At 38.1% G+C, this 23,047-nt stretch overlaps 1 protein-coding gene across 5 annotated transcripts in view; it reads right to left on the bottom strand.

The window, feature by feature from the left end:
- Nucleotides 1–10,669: 10,669 nt before the first annotated feature.
- Nucleotides 10,670–23,047, bottom strand: part of KLHL5 (kelch like family member 5) — a 95,817-nt gene continuing 83,439 nt past the window's right edge. For all 5 annotated transcript variants that reach the window (XM_005207901.5, XM_005207900.5, XM_059887859.1 and 2 more), the window contains 4 exons: nt 21,828–21,990; nt 18,478–18,690; nt 15,803–15,974; nt 10,670–11,805 (listed from right to left, as the gene is read on the bottom strand). In XM_005207901.5, the coding sequence (XP_005207958.1) occupies nt 11,749–11,805; nt 15,803–15,974; nt 18,478–18,690; nt 21,828–21,990 (605 nt within the window). In that variant the 3' untranslated portion in view covers nt 10,670–11,748. The remainder of the gene's footprint in view (nt 11,806–15,802; nt 15,975–18,477; nt 18,691–21,827; nt 21,991–23,047) is intronic.

Below are 23,047 nucleotides of genomic sequence, written 5' to 3'. Positions count from 1 at the left end.
GCAGCAGCAGCATCGGGTGTTTGAACCACCTTGGGAGCCTGCTGAAACATAGATTGCTTGGCCCCACCACCAGTCTTTGATTAGTTGCCCTTTGGTGGATTTGGAGGATTTCCAGGTCTAACACATTCCCAGGTGATGCTGATAATGCCCCTCTGGATTACACTGAGACCACTGTTCTCTAAATTTGTTTCCTAAATCCTCTGTATTCTTTTTCACGGTTTACAAAGCAACAGTTTTTTCCAAGTACATGCCTTCTGAAAAATCAATTGTCAATTTATTTTTAAGCTGCAAGGAACATTTGGTATTATTATTTTACATAAAGCAGGGAGCCTAATTAATGCCTAGTTTCTTGTTTTTTATTATTCTGTTTTTCTCCTTAGGGTAACAGAATAGGCAGAATTTCAATATGTGGATGAAAGAGAAAGGATATTTAGAGGTAATGAGGTACAGGGGAAGATATAGACAATGTGAACCCAATAACAACCTCTTAGTAACTTAGATTATGTACTTAACTTTCTCAGCTCTACTTTTAAAAAATGGAGTTATATATTTTACATAGAGTGTGGTGTAGATTTAAGGTGTACAATGTTAATTTGATACATTTTTATATTGTAATATATTGCCACTGTAGTGACAATGGTCAACTTCACTTTTCTTTTTCTTTTTTGGCCATGCTGTTCAGCTTGCAGGATCTTAGTTCCATGACCAGGGAAGAGGCAGCTGATGCGCTCTTTGGGGACTACAGGGCTCAGAGAAGCTGAGTGGCATGAGGCCCTGCGGGCTCTCAGGATTGCTGCCCACTCAGCCCAGGTGTAGCCTGTAGGTGAGGCTGCCAGAAAGAAGAGCCGAAGGGTCTGCAGACCTCATCCAGAAAGAAGGTCCAAGGGCGCCTCGGATACTCGAGATGAAGAGTTTAGGTTTAATTTTTTTTAGCCTCTTCCCTATTCTAGAGTGGCCACCTCTGCAGTGGTGCAGGGTTTCTCTGGAGTGCAGCATTTTTCCAGGAATGCTGTGGGGCAGATGGGAAACCTGCATGTTTGGTGCTGACAAGCCCAGGACCCCATTTGTAGTTTTCAGCTGAGATGTCCCTCCTGCCAGAAGAGATTCCTTTAGATGATCCTACAGTAGACTGAAGTGAGTGTTCACAGTGTGTCGTAAAACAGCTGCCCCCAACTTTTTTGACACCCGGGACAGATTTCATGGAAAACAGTTTTTCCACAGAGAAGGTGGGAGGTGAAACTCAGGTTGTAACGCAAGCAGTGGGGAGTGGATATAAATATAGATGACTCTTCCCTTGTTCACCGTCTTTTCATCTCCTGCTGTGTGGCCTGGTTCCTAACAGGCCATAGACCAGTACTGGCCCAGGGGTTGGGGACCCCTGTTCTAGAAGACTCTCAACAGTCTCAGGAGCAGACTAAGTAGGTGTTGTTAATAAGGGTTAGTGGTGAAGCTGTATAGTTGTACACTGGTGCTCACTTATGGGAGGATGTCCTCTCAAGTGGTGTGGTGCTCCATACCATTGAGTCCCATTGGTGTAATAAAACTGTTTCTTATAAATGTGGATTAAAAAAAAACAAAACTAGGGAAGCCTGGCATGCTGCAGTGCATGGGGTTGCAAAGAAGTCAGACATGACTGAGCGACTGAATTGAACTGAATATTTGGGAAAGGAGGGAAATACAGTGTCTCATTCTAAAATTTAAGAACTAGGGACATGATTAAGCCTGTTCATCTGGGAAAGGATCTGGTGTCCACATGCTGGGAAAGAGCTACTGAAGAGTTAGCCAATCCATTATACAACCTATCAGATCAGATCAGATCAGATCAGTCGCTCAGTCATGTCTGACTCTTTGCAACCCCATGAATCGCAGCACGCCAGGCCTCCCTGTCCAGCACCAACTCCCAGAGTTCACTCAGACTCACGTCCATCGAGTCAGTGATGCCATCCAGCCATCTCATCCTCTGTCGTCCCCTTCTCCTCCTGCTCCCAATCCCTCTCAGCATCAGAGTCTTTTCCAAGGAGTCAACTCTTCGCATGAGGTGGCCAAAGTACTGGAGTTTCAGCTTTAGCATCATTACTTCCAAAGAAATCCCAGGGCTGATCTCCTTCAGAATGGACTGGTTGGATCTCCTTGCAGTCCAAGGGACTCTCAAGAGTCTTCTCCAACACCACAGTTCAAAAGCATCAATTCTTCGGTGCTCAGCCTTCTTCACAGTCCAACTCTCACATCCATACATGACCACAGGAAAAATCATAGCCTTGACTAGACGCACCTTTGTTGGCAAAGTAATGTCTCTGCTTTTCAATATGCTATCTAGGTTGGTCATAACTTTCCTTCCAAGGAGTAAGCGTCTTTTAATTTCATGGCTGCAGTCACCATCTGTAGTGATTTTGGAGCCCAGAAAAATAAAGTCTGACACTGTTCCACTGTTTCCCCATCTATTTCCCATGAAGTGATGGGACCAGATGCCGTGATCTTCGTTTTCTGAATGTTGAGCTTTAAGCCCACTTTTTCACTCTCCACTTTCACCTTCATCAAGAGGCTTTTTAGTTCCTCTTCACTTTCTGCCATAAGGGTGGTGTCATCTGCATATCTGAGGTTATTGATATTTCTCCTGGCAATCTTGATTCCAGCTTGTGTTTCTTCCAGTCCAGCGTTTCTCATGATGTACTCTGCATATAAGTTAAATAAGCAGGGTGACAATATACAGCCTTGATGTACTCCTTTTCCTATTTGGAACCTTTTCCTATTTGGAACCTATATACAACCTATGGAAGGGGGTAATTCTAGAGTGCACAGAGCTATTTTAAAAAATAAACTATATAACTTAAAATTGATTGCTTATTTAAGTATAAATAAATATCTCTTAAATATGCTATCTTCAGGATAGGCTAACTCTTCAGTAGCTCTTTTCCAGCATGTGGACACCAGATCCTCTAATTTATTTGTTAAAATATGACATTATGAAAAATATTTGTCAGAATTTGCTATAAAAACTGGCAAAAAATAGCATGAAGTTTGTCAAAAGGATATTGAGAAAAATAACCTAACTTGTTATAATATCAGAAAAATGTTTTTCCAGAGAGAGAGAAAATGAGAGAGGAGAGTTTCCATGGTGAAGAGAAAGAGGCATGGTATGGGATTGGGGATGGAAAAGAATGACATTTAATACTAAGTATAGATAAACTAGGAAATTTAGGTGGAATTCAGATTTTTAAAATAAATAGATATAATACACAAAATTTTTATTGTATACAACATTTCCAGTAAATGCCAGTATTGTTTGATCATCTTATATTTTGCTTTCAATTTATTTTTTATACTTCCAAACTTTAAAATGATGCCCATTAGAACAAATAAATAATTTTCTACAATATTATGTAGAAAGTCTAATAAGCATGACAATTAATAACTAGGGAAGACAGTATATTCAAAAATAATATCTGGTCAGGGGATCCTAAATTGAGCACAGTTCCCTTTGGTTTCCTAAGGACTATTAGTAGCTAAAAATATTAACGTCATTTAAAAATTAATAGCTATTATATATGATTAATTTTAAGCTTATATTATAATTGAATATTCAACATTAAGACAATTATTTTTGTCCAGTTCTGTGCGAAGCATGATTCTAGGTGCAGATACTTGACTGTAAATAAAATAGCCAAGGAAATTAATAAAATTAGTTCTGGGTCCATGACAAGTTAATGATTCCTATTCTCTGGAGAAAGTTTTTGCACTACTTCCCCTGAGTTCATACTGTAGTTCTTAATCCTTACTGCTATTAGAATTAGCTGGGGCTCACTTGCAGTAGCTTAGGCTCAACCCAGATTTATTGAAACAGATTTCTGGAGATGAAGCCTACCTTTTCTTTCTTTCCTTCTCTCTTTTTAAATTCTGTGGTGCACAGAGTTGAGAACCATTGGTCTAGAGTATGCCAAATGTAAAGCAGCAGATGGAAAGCCTGTTTTGTTTCTGAAGATGGATAGCTACTTCTGCTAAAAAACTTATGCTCACTCTGTTCCTCTGGAAACCAGCTTGACGGTTCCTTAAAAAAACTGGGTGTTTAGGGAGCATGCAGTGACTAAAACGTGTATCCCTTGTTTCAATAATTACTATTAATGATTTAAAAACTTCTGGATGGACTTGTCCACCAAGGGTAAATGATTGAACATAATGCTTTCTCTAAAAGGGCAGAAGAGAAGCACGCCAGAGGGAGGGAAAGAAATTAAAGAAAATAAAAAGAGAATAGGAAAAACAAGACTAGTAGGGTTAAGAGATGTGAATATTGTCTTAAGTAGCTGCAGACTCGGAGATTTTTCCTGAAAACATGCCAGACATGTGAATTTTTCTTCAAAAAAGATATCAATACATTCTGATAGTATTTAAAAATGCCAAGCAATGGGTTACATTTGGGACCTGGGGAAAAGTTACTGTTTCAGAAACAATCTTCTGAAAGAATGGAAATTATAGATAAGTAATGTAACTGTTATTTTCCTCTATTTCTTTGCATTGATCGCTGAAGAAGGCTTTCTTATGTCTTCTTGCTATTCTTTGGAACTCTGCATTCAGATGTTTATATCTTTCCTTTTCTCCTTTGCTTTTCGCTTCTCTTCTTTTCACAGCTATTTGTAAGGCCTCCCCAGACAGCCATTTTGCTTTTTTGCATTTCTTTTCTATGGGAATGGTCTTGATCCCTGTCTCCTGTACAATGTCACGAACCTCATTCCATAGTTCATCAGACACTCTATCTATCAGATCTAGGCCTTTAAATCTATTTCTCACGTCCACTGTATAATCATAAGGAATTTGATTTAGGTCATACCTGAATGGTCTGGTGGTTTTCCCTACTTTCTTCTATTTAAGTCTGAATTTGGCAATAAGGAGTTCATGGTCTGAGCCACAGTCAGCTCCTGGTCTTGTTTTTGCTGACTGTATAGAGCTTCTCCATCTTTGGCTGCAAAGAATATAATCAATATGATTTCAGTGTTGCCCATCTGGTGATGTCCATGTATAGAGTCTTCTCTTGTGTTGTTGGAAGAGGGTGTTTGTTATGACCAGTGCATTTTCTTGGCAAAACTCTACTAGTCTTTGCCCTGCTTCGTTCCATATTCCAAGGCCAAATTTGCCTGTTACTCCAGGTGTTTCTTGACTTCCTACTTCTGCATTCCAGTCCCCTATAATGAAAAGGACATCTTTTTTGGGTGTTAGTTCTAAAAGGTCTTGTAGGTCTTCATAGAACCGTTCAACTTCAGCTTCTTCATCGTTACTGGTTGGGGCATAGACTTGGATTACTGTGATATTGAATGGTTTGCCTTGGAAACGAACAGAGATCATTCTGTCGTTTTTGAGATTGCATCCAAGTACTGCATTTTGGACTCTTTTGTTGACTATGATGGCCACTCCATTTCTTCTGAGGGATTCCTGGCCACAGTAGTAGATACAATGGTCATCTGAGTTAAATTCACCCATTCCAGTCCATTTCAGTTCACTGATTCCTAGAATGTCGACATTCACTCTTGCCATCTCTTGTTTGACCACTTCCAATTTGCCTTGATTCATGGACCTGATATTCCAGGTTCCTATGCAATATTGCTCTTTACAGCATTGGACTTTGCTTCTATCATCAGTCACATCCACAGCTGGGTATTCTTTTTGCTTTGGCTCCATCCCTTCATTCTTTCTGGAGTTATTTCTCCACTGATCTCCAGTAGCATATTGGGCACCTACTGACCTGGGGAATTTCTCTTTCAGTATCCTATCATTTTGTCTTTTCATACTGTTCATGGGGTTCTCAAGGCAAGAATACTGAAGTGGTTTGCCATTCCCTTCTCCAGTGGACCACATTCTGTCAGATCTCTCCATTACCTGCCCATCTTGGGTTGCCCCACGGGCATGGCTTAGTTTCATTGAGTTAGACAAGGCTGTGGTCCTAGTGTGATTAGATTGACTAGTTTTCTGTGGGTCTGGTTTCAGTGTGTTTGCCCTCTGAAACAGACAGAAAACAACAGAACGGGAAAGACTAGAGATCTCTTCAAGAAAATCAGAGATACCAAAGGAACATTTCATGCAAAGATGGGCTCGATAAAGGACAGAAATGGGATGGACCTAACAGAAGCAGAAGATACTAAGAAGAGATGACTTTGGCCACCTCATGCGAAGAGTTGACTCATTGGAAAAGACTCTGATGGTGGGAGGGATTGGGGGCAAGAGAAGGGGACGACAGAGGATGAGATGGCTGGATGGTATCACTGACTCGATGGACATGAGTCTGAGTGAACTCCAGGAGTTGGTGATGGACAGGGAGGCGTGGCGTGCTGCAATTCTTGGGGTTGCAAAGAGTTGGACACGACTGAGCGACTGATCTGATCTGATCTGAATGTAACTGTTATGCTACAACAGTCTGTGATAAACACACAGGATCAGACTTACAGGGCAGGAGTGGTCAGAGGCTCAAGACCTGCCATTAGATTTCTTCTAGATGATACTCATATTCACAGGAGGACCACTAGTAATAACACAGCTAAGACCCTTACACACTCTGCTTACCTCAGGTGTTCCAAATCCTAAGGCTGGCCCTGAGTATAAGATACCTTTTTATCCTCCTAGTTAATGTGTAAAAGAATATGCTATTCATTCCAAAGTTTTCAGCATTTCTTTCCATGCCCCATTTACTTTCTCTAATCTCTTCCACAGGGAAGTCATCATTAAGTGGGAATAATCATATCTACTTCATAGTGCTATTGTAAAGATTAAATGTATCAACATATATATGACATGCTTAGCACATATCTGCCACACAATCAAGATGACTCAACCTTCCTACATTTCAGTAAACAAGTCTGAAGAAATTTAATAAAACATGAGATTCAGCCTAATTACATTTAAATACTTCAAAACCTAAGAGATGATCTGCTTGTCTTCAGGCCCAGAGACTCAGTTATTCATCCTCTGTCTTCTTTCAATAACTTTCTTGATGTTGGAAGCCCCACCTTGGTTTACCATTTTCTTTGCTATATAATTTCTCCTGCAATGCAGGAAACTCAGATTCAGTCTCTGCGTTGGGAAGATCCCCTGGAGAAAGATATGGCAACCCACTCCAGTATTCTTGCCTGGGAGATCCCAGGGACAGAGGAGCCTGGTGAGCTAGTCCATAGGGTCGCAAAGAATTGGGTATGACAGCATACGTGCATGCATCTGGCACCATTTGTTGAAGAGACTGTTTTCTGCATTGAATGGTCTTAGCACTCTTACTGAAAATCAACTGACCATAAGATATTGACTATAGTTTATTTCTGGACTTTCTATTTTATGCTTTTGGTCTGTATGTTTATCCTTGTAACAGTACCACACTGTTTTCATGAATTTTGATATAAGAAAGTCCTTCAACTTTGCTATTCTTTTTCACACTTGTTTTGGCTCTTTTGGGTCCCTTGAAATTTTACAGGAATTTTAAAATTGGCTTTTCCATTTCTGCAAAAAAGGCTTTTAGATTTTTGACAGGGATTGCATTGGATCTATAGACTAATTTGTGGAGTATTGCCATCTTAAGTCTTCCAATTTATGAACATGTCTTTCCACTTACTTAGGTCTTCATTGGAGAAGGCAATGGCACCCCACTCCAGTACTCTTGCCTGGAAAATCCCATGGACGGAGGAGTAGGCTGCAGTCCATGGGTTCCCTAGGAGTTGGACACGACTGAGCGACTTCTCTTTCACTTTTCACTTTCATGCACTGGAGAAGGACATGGCAACCCACTCCAGTGTTCTTGCCTGGAGAATCCCAGGGACAGGGGAGCCTGGTGGGCTGCCGTCTATGTGGTCGCACAGAGTCGGACACGACTAAAGCGACTTAGCAGCAGGTCTTCATTTCAGCAATATTTTGTACTTTTCAGTGTACAAGCCTTATACCTCCTTTGTTAGATTTATTCCCAAGTTTTGTAAATGAAAAGGTTTTCTAATTTTCATCTTACACTTTTGGGCAGTATATAGAAATCAGCTAACATTTGTGTGTTGACCTTGTAACATTAATGATAGCTCTAATAGTTATGCGTGTGTTTTCTTTAGGATTTTTAATATATAGGATCAAAACAGTTGCAAACGGAGTTTTACTTCTTCCTAATTGCTAATTCCTTTTCTTTCTTGCCTAACTGCTTTGGCTAGAACTTCTTGTACAATGTTGACTAGGAATGGTGGGAGTGGACATTTTCCCGATGTTGGAGGAAAATCTTTTAATCTTTTATCATTTATTGTGTGGTTAACTGTGGGTTTTTCATGAATGTTTTTTAACAGGGTGAGGAAATTTCATTCTCTTCCAAGTTTGCTGAGTGCTTTTATCATTAAAGGGTATTGATTCCTGTCAAATGCTTTATCAACTGAGATGCTAATTTTATCTTTTCTTTAAATAATGAAGAGCTTTATTTTCATGTCACTGACTAGCTGAGTTCTCTTCATTCTATTAAGTGGTAAATTACATTGATGGATTGATTTTTGTATTTGAACCACCCCTATATTTTTGCAATACATTCTTAGTTCATCATGGTATAAAATCTGCTTTTGCCTGGCTTAAGTATCAAGGTAATGCTGGTCTTATAAACTTGTGAAGTCTACCAAATTCTGGTTTGATTTTTGTATTTGAACCACCCCTATATTTTTGCAATAAATTCTTAGTTTGTCATGGTATAAAATCTGCTTTTGCCTGGCTTAGGTATCAAGGTAATGCTGGTCTTATAAACTTGTGAAGTCTACCAAATTCTGGTTCTGAACTTTTTTTGTTGAGAGGTTTTGATGATTGAGTCAATTCTTACTTGTTAGATTTGTTTAGATTTATTTCTTCTTAAATCAGTTTTAGTGATTTGTGTATTTCCAGAAATTTGTCTATTTCATACAGATTATCTATTTTGTTGGCCATAAAACATTAAAAAAAAAATCATTACTTATTTATTTGGCTGTGCCGAGTCTTAGTTGTGAAATGCGAGATCTTTGATCTTCATTGCAGCATTCAGGATCTTTAGTTGTGGTAGGTGGGATCCAGTACCCCAACCAGGGACTGAAGCTGGGCCCCCTGTATTGGGAGTGTGGAGTCCTAGCCACTGGACCAACAGAGAAGTCCCATAAAGCGTATTTTTGATTTGTTTATGATTGAGCCATCCAAAATACCATGAAATTTATCTAATATTCATAAAACCTGGAAGTATGTTTACTTACATTTACTTTTCTAAAGCAAAATATATATAAAATTCCATATGAATTTTATTTAAATAAAATATCCCCCCAATATTAAGGAACCAAAAATTTCTGGTAAGAGTATAACTGATAAATTTTACTTCTAAAGCATTAACATTCTTTTAAATTAAAATAAATGATTTACTTAAAATAAAGTTTTTTTAAATTAATGATTTCTCACATGAAATGAAACTTCTTTTCTACCTAGAAGCAGGAGTGCTAACAGCATGGACTCCTGAGCCAGACTTCTACACCTGAATCCCTACTCTGCCACTAACTTGCTATATATAATCTTGGGGTTAAACTCTCCACGCTCCAGTTTCCTCATCTGAGTAAGGAGAATAATAAAAGGAGAACAATTAAGTACATTAATGCATGCAAAAAGCTTGGATCCTAATTCATAAGGATTCAATAGTTCACAGATATTCTTAATTTTCATAAGGTGGTCATTAACTGGGGCTAAAATTAAGAGCAGCTGGATGAGATGTTCATTGGGATAATGGAGAAGCTAATAGTAAAAGTTAAGACAGCAGTCTTGGATGATGCACACAAGGAAGGGCCATATTTTCCTCTAGAGTTACAAGATCCCAGTCTAAGAGAAGAATAAATGTTTTGGCAAATGCTCTGTCACTAGAAAAGAAATCAGTTTTCTTCATTTGTATCCAGGACAGCAGGTCCTATTGACTACAAAACTCCATTAGAAAGACCCTCCAGGGGGACAGAAAATCCAAGTAACTGTTCTAATGAATCCCATAAAAGAAAGGAAGATCCTCAGGGACAAGAATCAGTTCCTTACCTTTAAGGTGAGTCTGACTCCACTGCAGACACAGGGAAGGAGACAGTGAATGATGAATGGAGATGAGAAGTAAACAAAAGGATAAGCACTTTCCTTTCAAATCCAGGCCTAAGCCTCCACATGAAGGGATGATGTACTAACACATTTCTACTTCTGAAATTTTTGCTTTGTTTCTTATACCTTTTTCCTCTTCTCTCTCTTACCCTAAATAAATATACTCTACAGCTGACCCCATCTTGTGAGGAAAATATCTGAATTCATATACACCCTACAATGAATATATGAAATAATAATATATTTGTCATGATCACTGCTATTTTCTTAGTACCCACACCAGTAAAATACCCATGGAATTTTCTTTGAGAATAAAAGTCCTAAGTTTGTTGACTTCAAAGGTAGAAAAATTTCATGAGTATTCAAAATCAGCTCAAAAAAAAAAAAAAAAGCTCAATTTTTAAAGGAAGCAACCAAAATAAAGGCTACACTGATACAGAATGTAAAAACACATTAACCACAATATGAACTTTTAAAAGGTGAGAATTTAGTTTATACTTTTTATATTAAGATATGTTAATGACTTATACCCTAAAGAATTTATCATAAAATACTGCCCAGTGCACTTGTGCAAACAATAAATAATTCACTGACAGTATTAACATTCACATGTGTAATTAAGAGTTTACAAATGTACAAAATTTGGGGTAATAAATACTTTAAACTCATTTGCCAAACATTCAGTAAGCCCATCCCTCCAAACTGTTTGATTACAAAGACGCACAAAGGATTACTAATTCTGGCAAAAGATAAGAAACAAGGCAGGAGAGGCAAACACAGACTTGAGAACATAGGAATATCCAAACAGTTCTTTGATATAAAAAGACAAAATCAAAACATTTTTAATAATATAAAAGAAAACAAATCCATATAATTAAATGCTACTTAGGTGAAAGAACCTTAGAGGGTATATAGCATTTATTTTCTCCACAAAATGTGCATATCTTGAATTTAATGTAAAACACCTTGTTTCAGTTCCAAAGGAAGAATATCATAATATAGAGTTCTTGATGAATCTAGATGGAATGAATATTTAAATAGATCCCAAAGATCAAAACAAGCTTTTATTTGGTCATTGTTCTAACTCTTTAATGTTCATTAAATTGATTCACTTAGAAACTTTAGAAATAAAACTCTACAACCAAAGCACAGAAAATTCAGCTATTCCTGAAAAAAACTAAATGCATAGTCTTTAGTATATCATTAAAATAGTGGTTGTGGTTAAGCAAACAAATGAATAAAAATTACTACAACTCATGTATGGTAAAGTTACAAAGCAATACATTAGAAGTTTTATCAGATGTATTTGCACTATAATAAAAGAAATCTGGATAATAGTATTCAGTAAAATGTTTTTGATTATTAAAAGAAATGAAATTCCCAATTAACCCTGGGTTGTGTTAGGAGCAGTGCATTTGTCGTCATATTCTATATATCAGGAACATACATTCACAATCCACCAGACAGAGTTTTAATCTCCTAAGAAGTGAAAGTTTTTAATCCTGGTTCTTCTGTTCTTTCCTTCCGTGTTTTAACATCTTCATTTAGAGATCAGGCACTTTGTGCCCAGGAATGTGGCGTTGCAAATTTACTAAAAACATATCCATTGATAGCAGAATAATTATACTAAATTCATAAAGGAAGAAGATATCTTCATTTAGAAAAACAAGCACTAAGTTATAGTTTCACAGTCACAACGCAAGCTCCAGCTCTTCCAAGGCACAGTGGAGCAACCTAAAAAAACAAACAAAAAACCAAAAAGACTTGTGTTGGGATTGTGGGTAAAAATGTTGATAATACTACAACAGTCAATGAAATATTGAAACAGTTTGCTCACAGTGGTTGCCAAAGAGCTGCTGCCCAAACCCTACTGTCCGAGCTCTTCTGCTGGCTCTTTTCTTAAACGAGATCCTCTTTCCTGATGCCACAGCTTCACGGACTAAATCGTTTTGGGTATATAACACAATGTAGCATTCACTTCTCTTTAAAGATGACTTTTAAAGACAGATCAGGAACTGGTCTACGTGAAACACTATTTTGGCCAAAATTATGTACAATATGGATGTGAGACAAGGTTGAACACTTAGAGTAACTTTGTGACCAACATGGAGAAAATACCAAGTATTATCCAGAGCTGCCGTTACTTTGCTGTCTCAGAGAGTACACAAAATACACTGCTGCCTGGGATCTGCTTACTCTGGAGGAACCACTGACTTCACAGTTATTGATGACCTTCTCAGCATGGCTGAGAAGTCTAAACTCATTCTACTACTTGTTAGCAGAGTGAATCAATAACACATATCATCCACCCAGCTTCTTGGGAGTGAAAACAAACCTGGTGAATAAACTCTACACCCGTGAGAACAGTGAGACAGAAATATGAGCCACTTGGGAGAAAGTATAATCTTATGAATAAGCAACAATTCTTAAATATTTCACTTATTGTCTTTTTTTTTTTTTTTCCCCAAAAGTACTCTAGACACTGGAGTAATTCATAGTGGAGATAAGTGTAGACAAGAAGAGTTTTAAAAGAAAGACTACTTTGAGCCCAGTAAGAATCTATGCATTTGAGCTAACAGAATTAAAACATTAAGCATTTGGAAAGGGTTTTGTTTTGTACCTATGCATGTACGGATATGTCGTAAAGTGTTTTTGTCAAATGGTGGTGGGGGTTAGTTTCTCAGTCATGTCTCTTTGTAACATCATAGCCTGCCAGGTTCCTCTGTCTTTAGGATTATCCTGGGAGGAACAGTTAAATGGGTTGCAATTCCCTTCTCCAGGAGATCTTCCCAATCTGGGGATGGTAACCCAGGTCTCCTGCTTGGCAGGCAGATTCTTTACCACTGTGCCACCTGTACACGATATCAAAATGACCTTCTAGTCATTTTGACTCTCCTCTCCTGACCAATTAAGGATACACCTGACTTCAACGTGAGTGAATTCATGGTTGTTCTCCACCTGAATCAGTTGTTTTCATCACTGTTACATCTTTTTGATTAAATAACCTATTTTAAAACCATATTTACTTACAGTATTCTAGAAGTAACCTCCAAGTCATTTAAATCACAATGTCTGTAATTAGTAGTTTTTCTCAAAACACTCAAGACACTGTCTCTACCCTGTGAACAGTCCATGTTGTCATGATAACCAGCTAGAAAGTTTAGCTTTGAAAATTTACTAAACGCAATGTGGTCACCTGTTTTGGGTCAATGCTGGTAGTGGGGTGAGTGGTAGCTTAAGACTTCATAATCATATTTCATTTCCCATGCAAATAAATGTCCTCCTGTCCATTTGTAGGACCATCGAATGGAAAACATTTATTTTTCAGATACTATGGTTATAAGTCCACATTTGGGAGCTTTAAAATCACTTATATGTGGAATCTAAATAATGCAACAAACTAGTGAATATAACAACAACAACAACAACAATAAAACAGACTCATGGATCTAGAGAACTAGTGGTTACCACTGGAGAGAGTGGAGGAGCAAAACAGAGGTAGAGAATTAAGAGTTACAAACAACTGCGTATAAAACGGGGCTTCCCAGGTGGCACAGTGGTAAAGATTCTGCCTGCCAATGCAGAAGACCCAAGAGAAGTGCGTTTGACTGATCCCTGGGTGGGATCCCCTGGAGGAGGAAATGGCAACCCACTCCAGTACTTTTGCCTGGAAAATTCCATGGACAGAGAAATCTGGCAGTCTACAATCCATGGGATAACAGAGTCAGACACGACTGAGCAAACACATGTATAAAATAAGCCACAAAGACACACTGTACAACACAAGGAATACAGTCATCTTTAAATTGTTAATCACTATATTGTACACTTGTAACTTATATAATATTGTATACTAATTGTTCTTCAATAAAAAAATTTTAAAAAGTAATGGAGATGGCATGTAAAGCAAAGGGCTGTATGGTCACAGACTATGAATTCTGATACAGAGTGATTCAGCATAAAGTATTAATTATCTGTAATAGCAAGTTTGAAATAGATTTCCTTATAACTGGCCTAAGGGCTTAAATGAAATACATTTCAGGAAAAGAGAGTCTTCTTTCTCTTCTTGGGTTCCTCAATTATCATTCACAACTTCTTCTGCCATGGTAGGAGGCTGATGGTAGTTTCTAATGAAATTCTGTAGCTCTAACTCAAGTCCTCAAATTATGCCTTCTCCCCTTCACCAAGTGATCTCACTTATTTAAGAAATAAGATCAAGGTTATACAATCTAAGTCTCTTTACCTACCATTCTCTTCACCTGAAAATACTTTCTATCTTTCAATCCTCATATTCTCATCTTCCCCTCCAGTTTTGGAGGATAAAACCTTTCCTCCAGTCTGAGGATAAAAACTTTCCTCCTGCCTTTGCCCTCAATTCTGTTTTCTGTCCTTCTTTTCAGAAAAATGCCTTCAACTTTGCTTTCTGTCAACTCTCCTGTCTTCATCTTTAATTGTGAAAAAGATTCTAGGCTCAAAATTTAACTCCACCATTTACCTGCTGTGTGACACTGAGTCAGCTATTTAGACACCTCATCCAATATAGTGAGGAGATAATAGTACTTACCTCATAGAGTTGTTGGGAAGATTCTTTAATGTGAAGTGCTTAGAACAGAGCCAGGTACATAAAATGTATTAAGTGTTAACTTTCTATCATTATCATTATTTTAAAATTGTATGCCGCTCTAGCTTCCACATTTCCTTTTAATCTTCTGGTGGCTTCTGCTTCTATCACACTCTCAAAGGTCCTGACAACTTCATGAATGACAAATCTTCTTCATTCTTTTATGTTATTGAAATCTTCTCTCCTTTATTTTAATGCTCTATTTCATTATCTACTAAGATACTCTCTGATCATTCTTTTGCTGTTTTCTCCAGAAGCTGCACCTCTCTAGACAACCTGCTGCTGCTGCTAAGTCGCTTCAGTCGTGCCTGACTCTGTGCGACCCCATAGACGGCAGCCCGCCAGGCTCCCCCGTCCCTGGGATTCTCCAGGAAAGAACACTGGAGTGGGTTGCCATTTCCTTCTCCAATGCATGAAAGTGAAAAGTGAAAGTGAAGTCGCTCAGTCGTGTCCGACTCTTAGCGACCTCATGGACTGCAGCCTACCAGGCTCCTCTGTCCATGGGATTTTCCAGGCAAGAGTACTGGAGTTGGGTGCCATTGCCTTCTCCGTATAAATGAAGCAACCTTCTAAATGTCCTTTCACCCAGCCTTCACTTACCCTGCCCCAACCCAATTTACCTTGGCCCCAGCTTCTGACATGTGGATTTTCTATTACTGCATTGCTCTCTCAGTTAAAAGTCTCCACTGGATTCTCACTATCAAACTCTTTAGGCTAACCATTACAGACCTCCATCCTGATTCCAACCTTCCTCTCCAAGAATTCCTACTCTTCTCAATCATGGAGTCTTATAACCAGCCCCACTTCCTCAAGATAGCCTGCGTATTTCCACTTTAGTGACATTTATTTAATGTTTTCTTACATTAATAATGTTTTCTTACAATTAATAATTTCTCTGAGTATTAACTCACACTTTAAAGGTAATTTTGAATTTTAACTATACTATAAAATTAAACACTCCCTCTGTTTTCTTATATTTAATTAAGAGATGACTTTATCTTGCTTATGCTATGTATTTTGATACTGGACATAATTAGGGTCTGTTTTACCAAAAGAATTGTTTTTAACCAAAATACAGTAAGTGTAATAATGAAACATGAAATGCCATACCTGGGTCCACTCATTTGTCTGGGGATCATAAGCCTCCACTGTATTAAGATAAGTCTGTCCATCATACCCTCCAACAGCGTATAATTTATCACCAAGTAAACAGACCCCCACAGCATCTCTGCTGATGCTCATAGAAGCCACTGCAGTCCACATATCTGTTTTAGGATCATATCTGAAAGGAAATTTTAGAAATGGAGCTGACATTATTCTCACAACACTTTACATAAAATCCTTCTGTCCTTTAATCCTATTTTATGTCTTATTATCTATTACATAATGAACACATTTTAGAGAAAAAAATCAGTATTTTCCTGAAAACTTCTAAATTACAACAGAATTATTTTACAGATGTGTAACATTTAAACTAGTCCAAAAGAGCTCATGTGAATGTTTAAAACTGCTTTAGGGTTTTAGATTGCCTACTGCAAATCTGAAGAAATCAATTCATGAAGCTCTGCATAAGATGGGTGCTCTATGTAAGATGACTAACAGCCTCAACTGCAGCTTTTTGTTGCTTTTTATGTTTTTTTTGGGGGGTGGTGGTGGTGGTGCTGGGATCGAAACCTATACCCCTCACAATGGAAGCTTGGAGTCCTAACCACTGGACAACCAGGGAATTCCCCTCAATCACTGTTAACTGCTCATTTTTAGAGTTTCTTGTCCTTTTCATGAAGTACGTTAACTAGAACTGCTCCCAAATTGTCTAAGAGCAGATACACCATGCTAAGATGACTTATATTGCTTCCAAATGACTTATCTATGCTTCTTGTATTAATGAACAGCTTTTCACTGGGTACGGTCCTATAGTGGGCCTGTAATTTATGGGACAAAGTGTTTAAACACTTCCATATATCTTTCCTGGATTTTAACATGCAGCAGGCAAAGTCTGAATTATTTTCTTCCTGACACAGGTGAAACATAGGTGTTAACTATCTTGCTTTCTCAAAAAACACCAACTCTGCTTATTATTTTATAGAAAGCACTCACTGTCATCTACAAACCTTCATTTTTTATCCTTCTTTTAGTCATTTATAATTTATTAAATAATTCACACACATACACATATTTGTTAACTTTTCATTGCTCTTTAAAATCCAAGATCCTTAACAGGGCTTCAAGACTCTACAAGATCTGCCCCGACCTCCCCCTACTACTTTCCTGCCACTTCTGTCATTCTGTGTTCTCCAGTGACAGTGGCTGCCTTCCAGTTTTGAAACATATACCTTTCTGATGTGTTCATACACACTCCTACTCAATTTACTTCCTGCTGCTGCTGCTAAGTCGTGTCAGTCGTGTCCGACTCTGTGCAACCCCATAGACGGCAGCCCAAAAGGCTCTGCCGTCCCTGGGATTCTCCAGGCAAGAACACTGGAGTGGGTTGCCATTTCCGTCTCCAATGCATGAAACTGAAGAGTGAAAGTGAAGTCGCTCAGTTGTGTCCGACTAGTAGTGACCCCATGGACTGCAGCCTACCAAGTTCCTCCGTCCATGAGCTTTTCTAGGCAAGAGTACTAGAGTGGCTTGCCATTGCCTTCTCCAAAATCTACTTCCTAAATCCCTTCAATTCTCTGGATCACACAGAAGATGGGCGGGGGCGGGGGGGGGGTGCAGCTGAACCACTGTCCAGAGCTTGTGTTGATGTCAGGCTCTTTACCTAGACCCATATATGAGTTTTGAACATGGATAACTTGTTCAAGTTTTAAGTCTTACTAGCCCTTTATTTTCTTTTACTATTTCATACTACTTCATTTTATATCAAAACATGTCAGAAATGTCCCTTTCCTTTTTGCTTATTTGCTTCCAGCTCCTAATTCATTCTCTGTAAAATTCATCAGACTCCTTTTCTTATTAGGTACAATATCCAGTACAAAATAGGTACACAGTAAATGTTTGTCAAAGGATTCAATTAATGAATTATGTAATCAATTCTAAGGTAACACTGAGGGAAGACTCTGAGGGGGTTGCTGGAGACAGATCAAGAGATGGCCTGAGCAAACCACCCAGTATTTACAGAGCTCATAATGAACTGCCTTGTTTGTGGGTGCTCAAGTTGGAGAAGGCGAGGGTGGGATGATTTGAGAGAATAGCACTGAAACATGTATATTATCATATGTGAAATAGATCGCCAGTCCAGGTTCGATGCATGAGGCAGGGTGCTCAGGGTGCACTGGGATGAGCCGGGGGGATGGGACGGGGAGGGAGGTGGGAGGGAGGGTCAGGATCAGGAACACATGTACACCCATGGCTGATTCATGTGAATGTATGGCAAAAACCACCACAATGCTGCTGCTGCTGCTAAGTCGCTTCAGTCGTGTCCGACTCTGTGCGACCTCATAGACGGCAGCCCACCAGGCTCCCCCGTCCCTGGGATTCTCCAGGAAAGAACACTGGAGTGGGTTGCCATTTCCTTCTCCAATGCATGAAAGTGAAAAGTGAAAGTGAAGTCACTCAGTTGTGTCCGACTCTTAGCGACCCCATGGACTGTAGCCTACCAGGCTCCTCTGTCCATGGGATTTTCCAGGCAAGAGAACCACCACAATATTGTAAAGTAATTAGCCTCCAATTAAAATTTAAAAAAATAAAAACAAACCAAAAACAAGAGTTATTAATTTGTGTGGGAGTGTCAGAGGCTTAGGTTTGTTGATTCATTCCTAGCTTTCTTTCACAGGAGATACCTCTCCACACAGTCCGACAGCCTGGAAGTCAAGTTGGATGCAGGTGCGTCGTGTCCCCCGATGGCATACAGCAATCCGTTCCAGGTAGTGACTCCTACTCCCCCTCTCCTTTTTGACATTTGTGCACAGAGTGTCCACTTATTAGTATGAGGATCAAAACATTCTACTGACTTGAGACAGGAACTTCCATCACGACCACCAACTGCATAAAGTCTATAAAAAGAACAAATTGAATGGGAAATAAGAGACAGTCCTATTATTATGCATAGGACAAAGAAAGAGGTTATTCTTATGGTATTTCATTGAATTCAGGGTGTCATCAGTTATAAGAAATACTGTCAATCTATGTGCCATTAAGAACGAAGATGTGCTACCTATTAAATGGCACATGTATATATCATATATTTGTATATATTACATATCATTCTGTACATACATAAAAAAGAAAACATAAACTCACGTGAGCAAAGACAACTTTTTCACAGCTGCCATCTAACTGACAAGTTACCACTGATTGTAGAGTACATCACAATTTTAGAGATGTTAAAGTGTGTCTTAAAACAGATAAAAGATGATATATAAATATACCATGACATTTCTTAAATAGCTAAGATAGGACTTGGTGATAAAAGAAACTAACCTCTGAGCACTACCACAGGTGAGGCACTCTACATGTATTAATTTAATCATTACAGTGATCCTATGACAAACTATTTGTATCCTTGTTTCACAGGTAAAGAAACTGGGATTCATGGAGATTAAGAAACTTGCATGTGGTCACTCAGTAAGAAGGAGAAGCGGACAACAGTTACATTAATGAGCAGTTGTACAGTCAACAGTCATCTGGGATGTATTTGTAATAGTGAAATACGAGAACAGAACTATCGATTCAAATATACTCATCTACTAGACAATGTTTAGGACATTAAAATATCATATTTATATTCATTGGTATGTTAATGTTCTAAACGTTGCCTAATAAACCAATAGAAATTCATTATCAATCAATACACTGCACTAAGATTATTATTAATTATATTATTACTACTGCACTAATAAAAATATTATTTTAAAAAATAATTTTATTTATTCAGTTTTGGTTGTGCTAGGTCTTCATTGGTGTGTGAGCTTTTCTCTAATTGCAGTGAGCAGGGGTTACTCTCTAGTTGTGGTATGAGTACTGCTAACTGTGGTGGCTGCTCTTGTTGCAGAGCACAGCTCTAGGGTGTGGGCTCAGGAATTATCGCTCACAGGCCCTAGAGCATAGCCTCACTAGTTGTGGCACACGGGCTTAGTTGCCTTATGGCATGTAGGATTTTCCCAGCCCAGGGATAGAACCCAAGTCTCCAGCATTGGCAGGTAGGTGAATTCTTTACCACTGAGCCACCAGGGAAGCCCTAATTAAAAATATTTTTACTCTGATCTTAAAATATGTAAAATATTTTAAGTATTTGGACATATAAATGTTTTTTATTCAGCACAAAATCTTCTTAGACTTACTATTCACCTGGGAAACTCTTTGTAGATATTTTTCTATCAGTTTTTTGTAAAATAATAAATTCAGCTTACTGCATGTACAAAAGCTTACACATTTTGAATTTATGGATGCCTTAGTTAATATTCAGCTATCTTTTAATTCTTAAAGAATAGCATTTGAACTATATCAAATTTCTACCCATTAAAACTCTTAAGTATTTATATTTGGGTAGATATACATATTTAAAAGAAATATTTCATAATTTTAATTCATTATTTGTAATACCTGTGCCACTCAAGTGAAGTGTTAGTCGCTCAGTAATGTCTGACTCTTTGTGACTCCACAGACTACAGCCTGCCAGGCTCCTCTGCCCATGGAATTCTCCAGGCAAGAATACTGGAGTAGGTAGCCATTCCCTTCTCCAGGGGATCTTTCTGACCAGGGATCAAACCCAGGTTTCAAACTGGTTCTTAAATAATAAGATAACATATCTTAAACAGTAAAATATAGTTGCAGCAGTATATTGTTTTAAACTTAAAATATATTAATAGCATGGAATTTGAAATTTATTTGAAACTTCAACCTGTTAAAATTTTATGTTAAAAACTTTTTTTTGATGTTACCGCCTTAATAGTAAACTGTCCTCATCTTAAACTAATACTTGTTAGAGTAATTATATAAATACAGATCACAGAATGTTAAAAGGAATCAACAACTAGAAATGTCAATAACTAAAAACACATATACACATGCACAGTTTAATAGGATTTCAGGTACTGTACACTCTTCACAGTGAATTCCTGGGTCTTCCTTGTGAAAAGTGGTATAGGACACTAATTAAGAAAATGGACTCTGGAGCCAGACTCTCTGAGTTTGAATCCTGGTTCTACCACTTATCACTTACTAGCTGTGACTTTGGACGAGTTATTTAATCTCTATCTGCCTGTACTTTATCATCTATAAAATCTAAATCTTTTAATAATCAGTAACAATCCTACAAATAATTTTAAGTTTCTGTATTTTAACCTTTATTCTTTTCTCTTTCTGGAGATGATGATAAAGCATTTTAAATGAGTAAAGTTATGTAACAAACAACTTTTATTTAATAACCATATAGGTCTTCATTTTATGGAAGAAAGGCCTGGAAAAGATACTATATGTTTTAGTCTTTGAGTAAACAAGAGCTATTAGTGGTGGCTCTATCCAAATATGTTTATTTAGAGCAGACAAGAAACAAGGAAACATGTCTTTCTAAATGCATTCTAGTATTCAGCAGTTTACCAAGATAAGAAAGAAGTGTTAAGGAAGGAAAGGCTTCCCCCACAGCTCACTGGTAAAGACTCCACCTGCTAATGCAGGAGATCTGGGTTCAGTCCCTGGGTTGGGAAGATCCCCCAGAGAAGGAAATGGCAACCCATTCCAATATCCCTGCCTGGAAAATCCCATGGACAGAGGAGCCTGACAGTCTACAGTCCATGGGGTTGCAAAGAGTCAGACACAACTGTGCGACTAAAACACACACATATTTAAGTAAGGAAAAATCAGTAGAAGAGATGGAAGGAATTAGAGAAATACGAGTGAGACTATATAATTAAAAAAAAAAAACTTTTCAGTTACATAAACCACCAGATTTTGACTATATTGAATATTTATATACAATTTACTTAAAATAACTAGAAATTTATAATATCTGTACATTAAAATAAAACCCTAACTTAATGTTGAGCTATTTATTTTTAGAACTATTATAAAAAAGAGACTAAAAAGTTTGTTTACATCATTCAAAGTATTTCTCTCATGATTTCTATGTATCTTTTAAGTTGGACATGCTATAGCTTGATACATTTAAGTGGAACTTTAAATATATCCTTACTTTCCACTTAGTACAGCCACACCAACTGTGCTCCTGGGAGTGGACATGGTAGCAACAAAGTTCCACTGGCGAGCCTGAGGGTCCCATCTCTCCACTGTATTCAGATAGCTCCAGCCATCATGTCCTCCTACTGCATACATAGGACCTTCCAGTACAGCCACGCCTACAAGGAGACAGGAAAGAAGCAAACTGAAAAACCTTTCATTGAAATCTAAGTAAAATGAACCTTTAAGAAGCAAATTTAACTGAGCAAAAATTGATGATAAATATTTATGACAAAGACATTGCTTATGAGGGACACAGCTCTTCTTGATAGATAGGTGGGTGGGTAAGGGGGAGAAATAGCACTGTAATTCTGGTCTTAAAAGTTTTAGAGGCAGCATTTTGAGGCCCAACAGGGGAAAGTTATTTAAAAAGCATACAATATGCACAATTTTGCCATATTTATAACATTTTTCAACAATTTGGATTTACAATATATTTGAAAACAGCAATTTCATTCCTTTCTTCCTTTAATTCAAATTATGAGATTTTGCTCGTTAGATTTGATACCACAATATATTGGTCTGATTCATCACAAGAGAACCAAGTCAGCTTCATATGTTCATTTATTCAACAGCTACTGAGCTTCTACCACGGGCCAGGTACTTAATGGAGCATAACAGATAAGGGCTCTGCCCTGATGGATCTAATATTTTACTTGGGAATAAAGGAAAAAGGTAGAGAGGATCAGGGAGACCTCTCGGATAGACTGATGTTTGAACAGAAATGTGAATGAAGTAAGGAAACCAGGCTTGAAGGTATCTAGGAGAAGCGAAGGTGAGACAAAAGGACTAGTATATACAAAGGCCCTGAGGCACAGTGTGTCTGTGGTATATACAGCTAGGAGGCCAGTTGGTGAGTAAGGGGGAGAGAGTAGTGGATGAGGGGAAGGGTGGGCTCAGATCATGTAGTGGTCGGGACAATTGTAAGGACTTTGGATTCTACTCTAAATGAGATGGAAAGCCAGTGGAGGGTTTTGGGAAGTGACTTAGCAACAGCAGCAGGAGTATGACATGACCATAGTCCGGTAAGATATAAATACATATCACCTGAAGGCCAAAATACAAATATTGTGATACAAAGACATCTATTTTTGTGAAATCATAGCCAGATGACATAAATAGTCACCGTCCATGCAGGAACCAAATCAACATACCATCCTACTCATTTGTGTCCTA

Source organism: Bos taurus, chromosome 6 (genome assembly GCF_002263795.3).
Source record: "Bos taurus isolate L1 Dominette 01449 registration number 42190680 breed Hereford chromosome 6, ARS-UCD2.0, whole genome shotgun sequence".
NCBI lineage: Eukaryota > Metazoa > Chordata > Mammalia > Artiodactyla > Bovidae > Bos > Bos taurus.
This window is presented reverse-complemented; position numbering and strand designations above follow the sequence as displayed.